We start from the raw sequence: 12103 nt of genomic DNA, 5'->3' as shown, positions 1-12103 counted from the left end.
TTGAGGTCTTGGCAAAACAAAGCCAGGCCTGGATGTTTTTCTTTGTGAGAAAAGGCTTCCATCTTGCCAGCCTACCCCACAGTCCAGATATATGAAGAATACAGGAGATGCTGTCACGTGCAGAACACAACCAGCACTTGCCAGAAATTCCTGCAGCTCATTTAATGTTGTGGTAGGCCTCTTGGCAGTGTCCTGGACTAATTTTCTTTTCATCAATTTTTGAGGTACGTCAAGTTCTTGTATGAAATTTTTTCTACTTCTTGATGACCATCTTTACTGTGTTCCATGGTATATCTAATGACTTGGAGTTATTTTTTTTTTGTTAGTACCCTTCTCCTTATACCTTTGATATGTTGTAAGCGGTTTATGGACCATGGCTTTCAGTGTAAAATGCAACTACGAAAAGGTCAGGGGAAAAAAATCCTTCTAGAACAGCTGAACTCTATATCGGGATAATCGGAATCACATGAAATGTAGGCAGCTGTGTACCGACTACTATTTAACACATTTAAACTAATTCTGGACACACCCCCATCCCTAATTATAAGAGGGTGTTCACACTTAGGCCTCTTTCACACGAACGATATGGATTAGGTCCGCATGTGTTCAGTGAAACTCGCACCATTTTGCAAGCAAGTTCAGTCAGTTTTGTCTGCGATTGCGTCCAGTTTTTTTCCGCGTGAGTGCAATGCGTTTTGATGCGTTTTTCACGCGCGTGATAAAAAAACTGAAAGGTTTACAAAACAACATCTAGCAACCATCAGTGAAAAACACATTGCATCCGCACTTGCTTCCAGATGCAATGTGTTTTTTCACTGAAGCCCCATTCACTTCTATGGAGCCAGGGCTGCGTGAAAAACTCAGAATATGGCTACATGCACACGACCGTTGTGTGTTTTATGGTGCGCAAATCGTGGATCTGCAAACCGCGGATCCGCAAAACACAGATGGCGTCTGTGTGCATTCCACAATTTGCGGAACAGCACGGACAGCCTTTAATATAACTGCCTATTCTTGTCCGCAAAGCATGGACAAGAATAGGACAGGTTATTTATTTTTTTTGCGGACCACGGAAGTGAATGGGTCCGCATCCGAGCCGCAGTTTTGGACCAAAACAACGGTCGTGTGGATGAGGCCTATAGAACATGCTGCGTCTTTTATGCAACGCAGAACTGATGCGTGAAAAAAAAAAACAAAAAAAAAAAAACAGACCCATTGAAATTAATGGCTCAGGATTCAGTGCGGGTGCAATGCGTTCTCGTCATGCATTGTACCCGCTCGGAAAATGTGAAAGGGGCCTTATACAACCACATTATTTTAGCCTTTTGTTTTATTTCCCCCTCTCTAAAGGATTTCAGTTGGTTTTTCAATGGAATTGTACAGATTATGGGTCACATTGAAGGTGGAATTGAATTGCTCTGATTTTTTTTACACGACAAAAGCCTGGCATTATATCAGGGGGGTGTAGACTTTCTATATCCACTGTACCCATTAATTCAACCCGTGTAAATAACTCCAACAACAATGGATTTCAGACAATGAAGTTTTATTAAGCGAAAACTGTGACTACACAGGACAGCTTGCTCAAGACTATGATGTACGCTGCTCAATTTCTCAAGGAAAAACTCCATAAGGATCTCAAAACAGGAATTTTTTTTTTCTTTTTGTTTTTCCACACAGTGTGTGATAGAAAGGTAAAGTGCATGAAAGAATGGCTGCTCAGATGAATGGGAGAAGTCAGAAAAGAACTGATCATTCACCAGATCGGCAGCAGGCCCGAAAACCGCACTGCAGATTCTGGCATCCGCTGGCCGTGTCAGCATGAGGACCTGCATGAGAACACAACGGTGGTGAACAACAGAGACCATCAATAGGATTACACAAGAGGAGGAAAGTCATCATTAACAGTAAGGCTACTTTCACACTAGCGTTGTTGGATTCCGGCAGGCAGTTCCATCGCCAGAACTGCCTGCCATATCCGCAAATCTGTATGCAAACGGATAACATTTGTAGACGGATCCGGATCTGTCTCAAAAATGCATTGCAATACCGGATCCGTCTCTCTGGTTGTCATCCGGTAAAAAAGGATCTGGTATTTATCTTTTTCACATTTTTAAAGGTCGGCGCATGCGCGGACCGGAAAACTGGATCAGTTTTTCCGGAATACTTGAAGCCGGATCCGGCATTAATGCATTTCTATAGAAAATAATGCAAGTGTTCCGGAATTTTGGACTGAGAAAATACTGCAGCATGCTGCGGTATTTTCTCCGTCCAAAAACCGTACAGTGACTGAACTGAAGACATCCTGATGCATCCTGAACGGATTGCTCTCCATTCAGAATTCATTAGGATAAAACTGATCAGTTCTTTTTCCAGTATTGAGCCCCTGTGACGGAACTCAATACCGGAAAAGTTAAACGCAAGTGTGAAAGTACCCCAAGGGCTTCACACATACATAGACATGGCTATATAATAAAGGAGGGATTCTAGGACACTTTCAGGAGGCCACATTTATGTTTCTACGGCTGATAACCTGACTCACATAGGAAAAGCTGAGGCTTCCCCCATTAGGCTCCATTCACACGTCCGCAATTTCGTTCCGCATTTTGCGGAACGGAATTGCGGACCTATTTATTCCTATCGGGCAGCACAATATGCTGCCCGGACACGGAATTGCGGGTCCGCACTTCCGTTCCGCAAAAACAGCATATTCTATTAGTGACGCCAATGTGCGGTCCGCAAAATGCGGAACGCACATTGACGCTTTCCGTGTTTTGCGGATCCGCGGCTCCGTAAAACATGTTGCGGACATGTGAATGGAGCCTTAGGGTGTAATTATAATTCAAAGTGGTGTGTCCTCATAGTGGAGACCTGACCACATGGCCCAGCGGCTGCTCTTTACATCCATGTAACAGCACATTAGGTAGGTACTAGAGACGTAATGTATTAGCTACATATCTGCACTTTTAGTGGACTTTCCAGGAGTAATAAGGCACCGTGAAACGTAGTGGAACACGCTATACATGCTCTGTATACAAAATGCTCCTGTAGCCGATGATGGCCCAGTCATTTCTAGATCGTTTTTTGGATGATGCAATATAAACCCTATTTAGCGCTTACATAGACACCTCAAGAGAGGCTCCGGACAATATGAGCTCCATTAGAGGTGCAGATCATGGACTACCTAGATACAGAGGGCACCCCCACAATCCACGTTACCATTGATGTTGTCACAGTAGTAGAAGTGCTCATCATTAAGAGAGGGGCACGCTGACACCAGATCCTGTAGACCAGATCCAGTCACATTGAGACATCCAGAGAGATTTAGGTGTTCTAGGTAAGGTAACCCTCCGCCCAAGGTCAATGCCCTGTAATTACACCAAACACACAATTAGCACGGTTTCATAATGAGATCATTAATAAGAGGTGGACATTTTGTAATCTGCTGCTCTCTTCTTCTCATAAAAACAGACCTTAAAGGGGTTGTCCAGGTTCAGAGCTGAACCCGGACATATTCACATTTTCTCCCAGGCAGACCCCCTATGAGCATTTCATGCTCCGCTGCTCTCCTTTGCCCTGCGTTGAAGGCATTATTTGGAGATCCGGTGACGTACTGGGCTCTCCATAGGGACTGCTAGACGGAGGCCTCTGCCTCTCAGTGAGCCCGGTGACATCACCGGCACTAATGGGCAGGCTTTAGCACTGCCCTAGCCTGTAAAATGGCTAGGACAGCGCTAAAGGCCGCCTGTCAGAGCCGGTGACGTCACCACACTGCTGGGCGAAATCCTCTGCGCAGCAGTGTAAAAAACAAACAAAAAAGTTCTTACCCCCTGCATCAGGATGTCTTCAGTTCAGTCTTTTTGACTGATCAGGCAAAAGATAACACCGCAGCATGCTACGGTTTTATCTCCAGCCAAAAAAAAACGGAAGACTTGCCTGAATGCCGGATTTTTTTCCATAGGAATATATTAGTGCCGGATCTGTCCTTGCGCAGAACGGTAAAAATGTGAAAAAAAAACTAAACAAAATGAAACGGATCTGTTTGTCCGTATGACAAACGGACAGACGGATCCGTTCTTGCAATGCATTTGTAAGACGGATCAGGATTTTGATCAGTCTTAAAATGCAATCAGTTGGTATACGTTTTGCCGGATTCGGCAGGCAGTTCCGGCGACAGAACTGCCTGCCGGATTTCTCTGCCGCAAGTGTGAAAGTAGCCTAAAGGGGATGTCCTTTCAGAACATTTATATATGTCCACAGGATATGACATAAATGTCTGATAGATGCAGGACCCACATCTCAAGAACAGAAACACAAACCCATCACATGCTGCTCTCTATATTCACTGCTATTGAACTTGCGCGCTCGGCTATTTTCAAAAGTAGATTAGATTAATGTAGACCAAACCATCAATTTTTGCAGACCAGCAAACTCCTAATGCCTGCACCTAAGCGCAGTCTGAGGTGTAGCAGGGCGCCTCATCTCCCTCGTGGACGACCTACTAACCAAAAGAACCGTAGAAGTCGGGGTAGGCCAGGCTACAACACTGGTGACCCTTCCTACAATAGGCTATCAAGAGGTAATCTGTGGGGGTCCCAGCCAAAACAAATGTAGTGAACACCGTAGACCCTGCAGTATTTATCTGCTGCTTAGTCCAGGATTTGGGCACATTTATAATGTGTGACTTCACAAAGCCCTTACACAATCTCACTTCAGTAGCTGGGAAGCATGAAAGCTGAACATCTCTAGGAGCATTTAAAGATGTAAGGTTCATAGAAGTCGTCATTTTGATAAGTTTGTTTCAGATAGTGGCAATGTTCGCCCTATAGAAACGGACTCATGAAATTCCCCCAATGGCTCGTATGTGTAGCCGTGCGCGGTGCTGGGGTCCATAATGGGGCTGAGCTGTAGTAGCACCATCACGGCGGCAGTGCATTCATGAACACGGACACAATGAGAAATCCCTCTGCTCTGGATGGGACCCCCGAAAGGGTTGTGCAGTGGCTTAATACTGATGACCTATCCTCAGGATAGGTCATCAGTATCAGACTGGCGGGGGGTCCGACTCCCCGATGGTTTATGCAAGCGCCACTTTCACTTCTAAATGACCCATGTGCTGTCTCCTTTGCAGTGTAATTACAATATATTCACGGACGGAGCAGTTGTAATTAGGCCTTGTTCACATCTCCGTTAGGAGATCCAGCACAGAGCAACCGGATCCTCTATTTTACCACCGGATCCCCACTGACTGTAATGAGGTCTGGCAGTAATCTGGCAGCTTTCCGGCATAAATGCAGTGTTTCGGCTGGACAAAAACCGTTGCACACAATAGTTTTTTTGTCCAACTCACAGCCGGCCTTTGGGCCGGAACATAATGTAGATGTGAACAAAGTCTTGCTGAGCTGCCTCTATATAGTAGACGACACACAGGCAATTGTGTGGAAGAGGAAGCAGCGCTCGCATGGGCTACCCTTGGAGGTGCTGGGAGTCGGACCCTCGACCATCTGATGTTGACAAGCTATCCTGAGGACAGGCCATCAATATTATACCACTGCTCAACCCCTTTAATATCCTAAACAACCTTTTTCAAAATGTCATCTTTCAGTCAGCACACGATCCGCTTTTTCCTGAACTGATCAGACACATTTGCCAAGACCCTCTGCTAAAATAACGCCCGCACTGTCAGTACCGTACCCCTCTGTACATAGATGGGACATGTGCTGTACATTAACCCTGCCATGGCAGTCTAAACCAGGCATGCTCAACCTGCGGCCCTCCAGCCGTTGTAAAACTACAACTCCCACAATGCCCTGCTGTAGGCAGTTTGGGCATGCTAGGAGTTGTAGTTTTGCAACAGCTGGAGGGCCGCAGGTTAAGCATGCCTGATCTAAGCCATAAAGGCGATAGGATAAATATGTGGCACACAGAAGATTCTTTGCAATTTAAAAGGTAATTTTATTTAGCGATTTTCACTATCTAGGTCGATATCCCTTTATCTCTGACCACAGAAACTCCAAGCCGCTGAAGAAGGTCCCTATGGCCCGAAACGTCCGGTTCATATATGGATAGTGGTGACGCAGCATTTAATTTCCTATAAACTGTATCATGAACCTCTTATTATGAAAATTACTAAGTAAAATGACCTTTAAATTGCAAAGAATATTCTGTGTGCTGTATATTTCTACTATTGTTGGCACCGGGAAGAGTAAAACAGTGTGCGGTACTCCATTCTCTAATATAAACCATAAAGGCCATCACCCTAATTATATCCATATAGTCTCAATATGAAAGTCTGGTCAGGGTTCATGGTTGTAAGGTCTTACTGGTGCCTGAGGGCTGGCTGAATCTATTCCTGCCTCCTACACCCAGCGGTGGTGTAACTGGCACATGGCTGGCAGCACAATCCAGTGTTGGGGAGGATTTAGCAGGTGTCACAATGATGAGAAGAGCCTTTACAGCTTTGATTTAGAGCAGGGCAATCATCTGACTAATGCCATGAGCGTCTATCCTCCTCCTAATAAACTGTTCCAGAATGCAAGGTGTCCTACTTCACCCAAACACATGTCTCAAAGTTAAAAAGGGAGGTTTTGCTTCATATGACACAGGGTTTTCACTTTTCTAGCCATCCAGACACTTCTTGGAGTCCTTAGTCGGTGCAAGAACCTCTGAGTTAAAAGGGTTTTTCGAGACGTTTGTACTGATGACCTATCGTTTGGATAGGCCATCATTATCTGATCGGATGGGGGTCTGACACCCGATGTGGCGTGAGTGCCGAGACCCCAAACCAATTGCTAGAATGGGACGTTGCTACTGTCAAATTAAAAAGTTGCTAATTATGGCACACGCCATATTTGAGACTTAGTTTATGACTCTCCATTTCTCAAAAGTGACAAGGAAAGAAACGCTGAACTTTACGTGGAGCGTATGGACCACAAAGGGTGCACAAAAACTTCCGGTCAGGGACAATGTTTTGGTTTTGGCAGTGTTCAATTTATTCGTAAGACAACGCGTTTCGGGGTGCTAAAGTCACCTTTATCAAGTCTGAAATGGATGAGCAGGGCGAGTGCCGCGGTCATTCACAGATAAAGGGGACTTTAGCACACCGAAACGCGTTGTCTTACGAATAAATTGAACACTGCCGAAACCGAAACATTGCCCATGACCGGTTGTTTTTGTGCGCTCTTTGTGGTCCATGCACTCCACGTAAAGTTCAGCGTTTCTTTCCTTTATACCGTTACCCAAGTGGCAGGGTGGCCCCTGCCCAAGGCGAACGGATGAATCTAGGCTGCACCAAGCGTTACTCATCCATATTTGACCTTCATTGCGGTTGCGTCCAATTGATGCAACCTCAATAGGTGAGCAAACTATTTTCTTTCAGTAGAAATTTGATTTGCTGAACTTACTCACCCTATGAGCGCCTTCTCTATCCCATTGGCCACTATTTGCCAAAAGTGACAAGGGGAGAGGGCAGTGCTTAGTGGAAGGGGTGAGGCCTCCAGATGCCCAACAGAGTTACAATGGGTTATGCCAGAAACTGGCATAAATGATAGCTCAAATATACGCCAGCTCAAATGGGTCTGAGCCACAATACTGTGCTCGGATTGTCTGTTTGTACTATGACTACCGTTTGTCATGCTGGTGTTAATGACTGGTGTTTGTATTTCTGCCCTGGTGATCTGGATTTGTCTTTTAAGACCCATCTCACAAATCTGTGGCATATTGCTAGGATATCTCACCGATGTCAGATAGGTGCAGGTCCTAGAGGTAGCCGCAAAGTGAAGAAGAGCGCACCTTCCATTCAATTCTACAAGGGTTCCATAAAACCAGAGCAGGTGAGCTCAGCTATATCTGGAACTCTTCTGGAAGTGAATGGAGCATGGCCACCTCTCCAGGAGTTCCAGAAATAGTTGAGCCAGTGCTAAGCTACTATCGGCAGTCCCATAAAAGTGCACGGTGGGCGCGTATGTACTGTGTCCCCTCGTTCGCTTTGGCAGCACTGTCCTACAGACACTTATGAGTCCCAGGACCTGCACCGATCTGACATTGGTGGCAAATCGCTAGGATCTGCCACCAATGTGTGAGCTAGACCAACCTTTTAAGTAACACAAGAGTATAGACATACACTTTAAGGGGGTTCTTCAGTTATTTTAAACTGATGATCTATCCTCGGGATAGATCAGCATCTGATCGGCGGGGGTCTGACACCCGAGACACCTGCCGATCAGCTGTTTGAGAAGGCAGCGGCGCTAGCAGTAGTGCCGCGGCCTTCTCGCTGTTTACCGCAGGCCCAGTGACGTCACGACTAGTATCAATGGCCTGGGCGGGGCTAAGCTCTGTTCACTTGAATGGAGCTTAGGCCCCGCCCAGGCCATTGATACTAGTTGTTACGTCACAGGGCCTGCGATAAACAGCGAGAAGGTCACGGCACTACTGCTAGTGCCGCTGCGTTCTCAAACAGCTGATCGGCAGGTGTCCCGGGTGTCAGACCCCCGCCGATCAGATGCTGATGATCTATCCAGAAGATAGATCATCAGTTTAAACAAACTGTAAAACCCCTTTAACTTATACTTCTAATGACATATTAATTGATCACTGCAAAGCAGCCATAAATGTTCATGATGATGACAATGTTCGAGGAATCACACAGAAAATGCCACTGGAAGGAAGTAATGACCCACTGACCTGAGACCACGATCGGTGATCTGATGGCAACCGGAGAGGCTGAGTAACTGTAGCACACGTGCAGCACTGGGCTCAAATTTTGCACTCCCAGAGAAAGAGTCTCTCACCTCTGACTGAGGAGTCCTTTTGCCACTTTTGCACAGCGCAGAGGTCTCTGGGAGTGCTTGTATAGTCCTTAGTTTTGCTCCAGCAGAACAGAACGAATGACCACAATAGGAATAATCATCGGCCTGATACCGCTGCTGCCAGCTACAATTAGTCCTTGTGCCAGGCATTGGCTTCCTGCAACACCCATTAGTGAAACAATTCATATTGGAGGACATCTCCAATACACAAAGTCCATCAGTATTTCTATACTTCCAGTCGGCAGCATCTTCAATGTCACCCAGCCTCTCCGAATGGAAAATCCAGAAAGGTGACGACGGATAGCCATCACAAGGGTTAGATCGAGTCCATAAGTCTTCAGAAAGAAGTCCACACTGGCCACCGATGCTCTGCATGGTGTTAGCCCTCATTCTGTTGTTCATTTCTTTTCTCCCCCAGGCGGAGTGAGCATTTTTGTTGTTTCGGGAACATTTCAATAAATGTTTCCTGTAAGAGGGTAGCAGGCCAAGTGCAAGACTCAGCCTTTCCAGCGTTATGTCGCTGATCTTATCACATCCTGACAAGTCAATGTGATGAAGGTTCTGACAGCTGCCAAAATACCACCTAACAGAGAAAATGAAAATTATTAAAATGTGAAAAGATTTTTTTACATTAAAGAAAAACAATCCGATACTAGATCATCTGTAATCACCTATGTAACACATCTGTTATCGGTGTAAACCAGGTAGCGAAGTTAGGACATGTGCACACAGCGTTCTACTCTGATGGACATCTTGGACACAAAAACTTTATACTACACAATATGCTATTTTTGGTGATTGCCCAATTCAGGCTAGGTCCACACAAGTGTATTACGGACATATCGTGCATCGTATTTCATCATATATCCATGGCATGCTATGAGTTTGAGTCCGTAAACTTGCGGTTGGGCTGGAACTAATGCGTATGTCCGTACGAAACTTCTGTGGACCTGGCCTTAATGTAAAAAAGGGATAGCCATTAAAGAGGTCCTCTCACTTCAGCAAATGGCATTTATCGTGTAGAGAAAGTGAATACAAGGCACTTACTAATGGGATTGGCCATATTGCCTCCTTTGCTGGCTGGATTCATTTTTCCATTACATTATACACTGCTCGTGTCCAGGGGTTATGGCCACCCTTGAATCCTGCAGTTGTGGCCGTGTTTGCAAAGTATAGGAAAAAATTGCCGACCTATGTGCACTTTGGGAAAAATGAATCAAGCCAGCAAAGGAGGCAATATGGAGAATCACAATCCCTTTAAGTGCGACATCACCACCAATGTCTGACCAGCTGTCGGACCTCTTGGACCAAAAGACAACTAGAATGAAGCGGCCTTTGGCTTTTTTCCCCTCTGATACATTTCTAACTTCAAACTAATACCGAACTGGGAATTGCATCACTGTCTCATCCACACAGCTAGGTTAGTAATGGCGCTGGTCCAGAAAAAAGGAGACTTTTGTATTACTTACCAGTAAAGTCTCTTTCTCGCTCTTCCTTGGGGGACACAGGAAACCATGGGTATAGCTCTGCTCCCTAGGAGGCGTGACACTAAGCGAAAGCTGTAAGCCCCTCCTCCATCAGCTATACCCTTCAGCCTGGAGAAGAGACTGCCAGTTGCGTGTCCAAGTAGTGAAAGATAACCACCAACCGGAAAAAGAACTGTCGAGCCCCAACGGGGGCAACCAAGCCGGAACCACAACTGTAACCCAATGAAGGGCGGGTGCTGTGTCCCCCAAGGAAGAGCGAGAAAGAGACTTTACTGGTAAGTAATACAAAAGTCTCCTTTTCTCGCCCATATTCCTTGGGGGACACAGGAAACCATGGGACGTTCCAGAGCAGTCCCAGAAGGGAGGGACCAGAACAAACTCAACCAACGCCAGAGGCATCAATCAACTGCCGCCTGCAACACCAGACGGCCTAAAGCAGCGTCAGCCGACGCATGAGTATGCACCCTGTAGAACTTGGTGAAGGTGTGCAAGGAGGACCAAGTGGCCGCCTTGCAAATCTGCTCCGAAGAAGCCCGATTTCTCTGAGCCCAGGAAGCCCCGACCGCTCTAGTGGAGTGAGCGGTAACACCAAGGGGAGGAACCCTGCCCTTGGCGAGATAAGCCTCAGTAACAGCCATCTTGACAAAACGAGCGATAGCAACTTTGGATGCCGCCATCCCTCTGCGCGACCCTTCCGGGACCACAAAGAGCGAGTCAGTATGCCTGAAAGAGCTGGTTACTTCCAGGTAAATCTTGAGCGCCCTGACAACGTCCAGGCGATGAAGCTTCCTCTCCCGCGGATGGGAAGGGGAAGGACACAAAGAGGGGAGAACGATGTCCTCGTTCAGATGAAAGGCGGAGACCACCTTAGGAAGGAAGGAAGGGACCGGACGAAGAACCACCTTGTCCTGGTGGAACACTAGGAAAGGTTCCAGACAGGAGAGTGCAGCCAATTCGGACACCCTCCGAAGAGAGGTGATGGCTACAAGGAAAATAACCTTGCAGGACAGAAGTCGCAAGGAAACCGTCCGCAGAGGCTCGAAAGGAGAAGCCTGGAGCGCTGAGAGAACCAGGTTCAGGTCCCAGGGCGGTACCGGAGGGCGATACGGGGGAACCGCGTGAGCCACGCCCTGAAGGAAGGTCTTGACAGGACCAAGGGGGGCCAGTGGGCGCTGAAACAAAATGGACAGCGCAGATACCTGACCCTTCAAAGAACTAAGGCCTAGACCTTGGGCCAGTCCGCTCTGCAGGAAGGACAAAACGGTGGGGAGAGAAAAGCGGAACGGAGGAATCCCCAGATCGGCACAGAACCCCAAAAAAGTCCTCCAGGTCCTATAATAGATCCTAGAAGAGGACGGCTTACGGGCGCGGATCATGGTGCGGACGACATCCGCAGAAAAACCCCTACGTGTCAGGACGGTGGTCTCAACAACCACGCCGTCAAACGTAGGGACCCTAAACGCGGGTGGAAGATCGGTCCCTGAGAGAGAAGATCTTCCCTGGCGGGCAGTGGCCAGGGCGCGTCTGCCAGGAGCAGCATGAGGTCGGCATACCAAGACCGGCGGGGCCAGTCCGGAGCGACCAGAATCACCGAGACGCCTTCCGCCGCGATCTTCCGAAGGACCTTGGGCAGGAGAGGGATGGGAGGGAATATGTATGGGCGCGCGAAGCCTCGCCAAGGAAGAACGAGGGCGTCGGCTCCGCAAGCTCCCGGATCCCTGGCCCTGGACAGATAGGCGGGGACCTTGTGATTGAATTTTGAGGCCATGAGGTCCACGTCCGGAATGCCCCAACGAAGGCAAATGGCCT

At 47.2% G+C, this 12103-nt stretch overlaps 1 protein-coding gene across 1 annotated transcript in view; it reads right to left on the bottom strand.

Moving 5' to 3' along the window:
• Nucleotides 1–1529: 1529 nt before the first annotated feature.
• The window catches only part of FBXL5 (F-box and leucine rich repeat protein 5), a 35557-nt gene continuing 24983 nt past the window's right edge, over nt 1530–12103 (bottom strand). The window contains exons 9-11 of the mRNA XM_040419084.1: nt 8683–9390; nt 3220–3368; nt 1530–1829 (exon numbers count right to left, since the gene is read on the bottom strand). Coding sequence (XP_040275018.1) covers nt 1753–1829; nt 3220–3368; nt 8683–9390 — 934 coding nt within the window. The 3' untranslated portion in view covers nt 1530–1752. The remainder of the gene's footprint in view (nt 1830–3219; nt 3369–8682; nt 9391–12103) is intronic.

Source organism: Bufo bufo, chromosome 2 (assembly GCF_905171765.1).
Source record: "Bufo bufo chromosome 2, aBufBuf1.1, whole genome shotgun sequence".
NCBI lineage: Eukaryota > Metazoa > Chordata > Amphibia > Anura > Bufonidae > Bufo > Bufo bufo.
The sequence above is the reverse complement of the archived record's forward strand: the minus strand, read 5'-3'. Positions and strand labels throughout refer to the sequence as shown.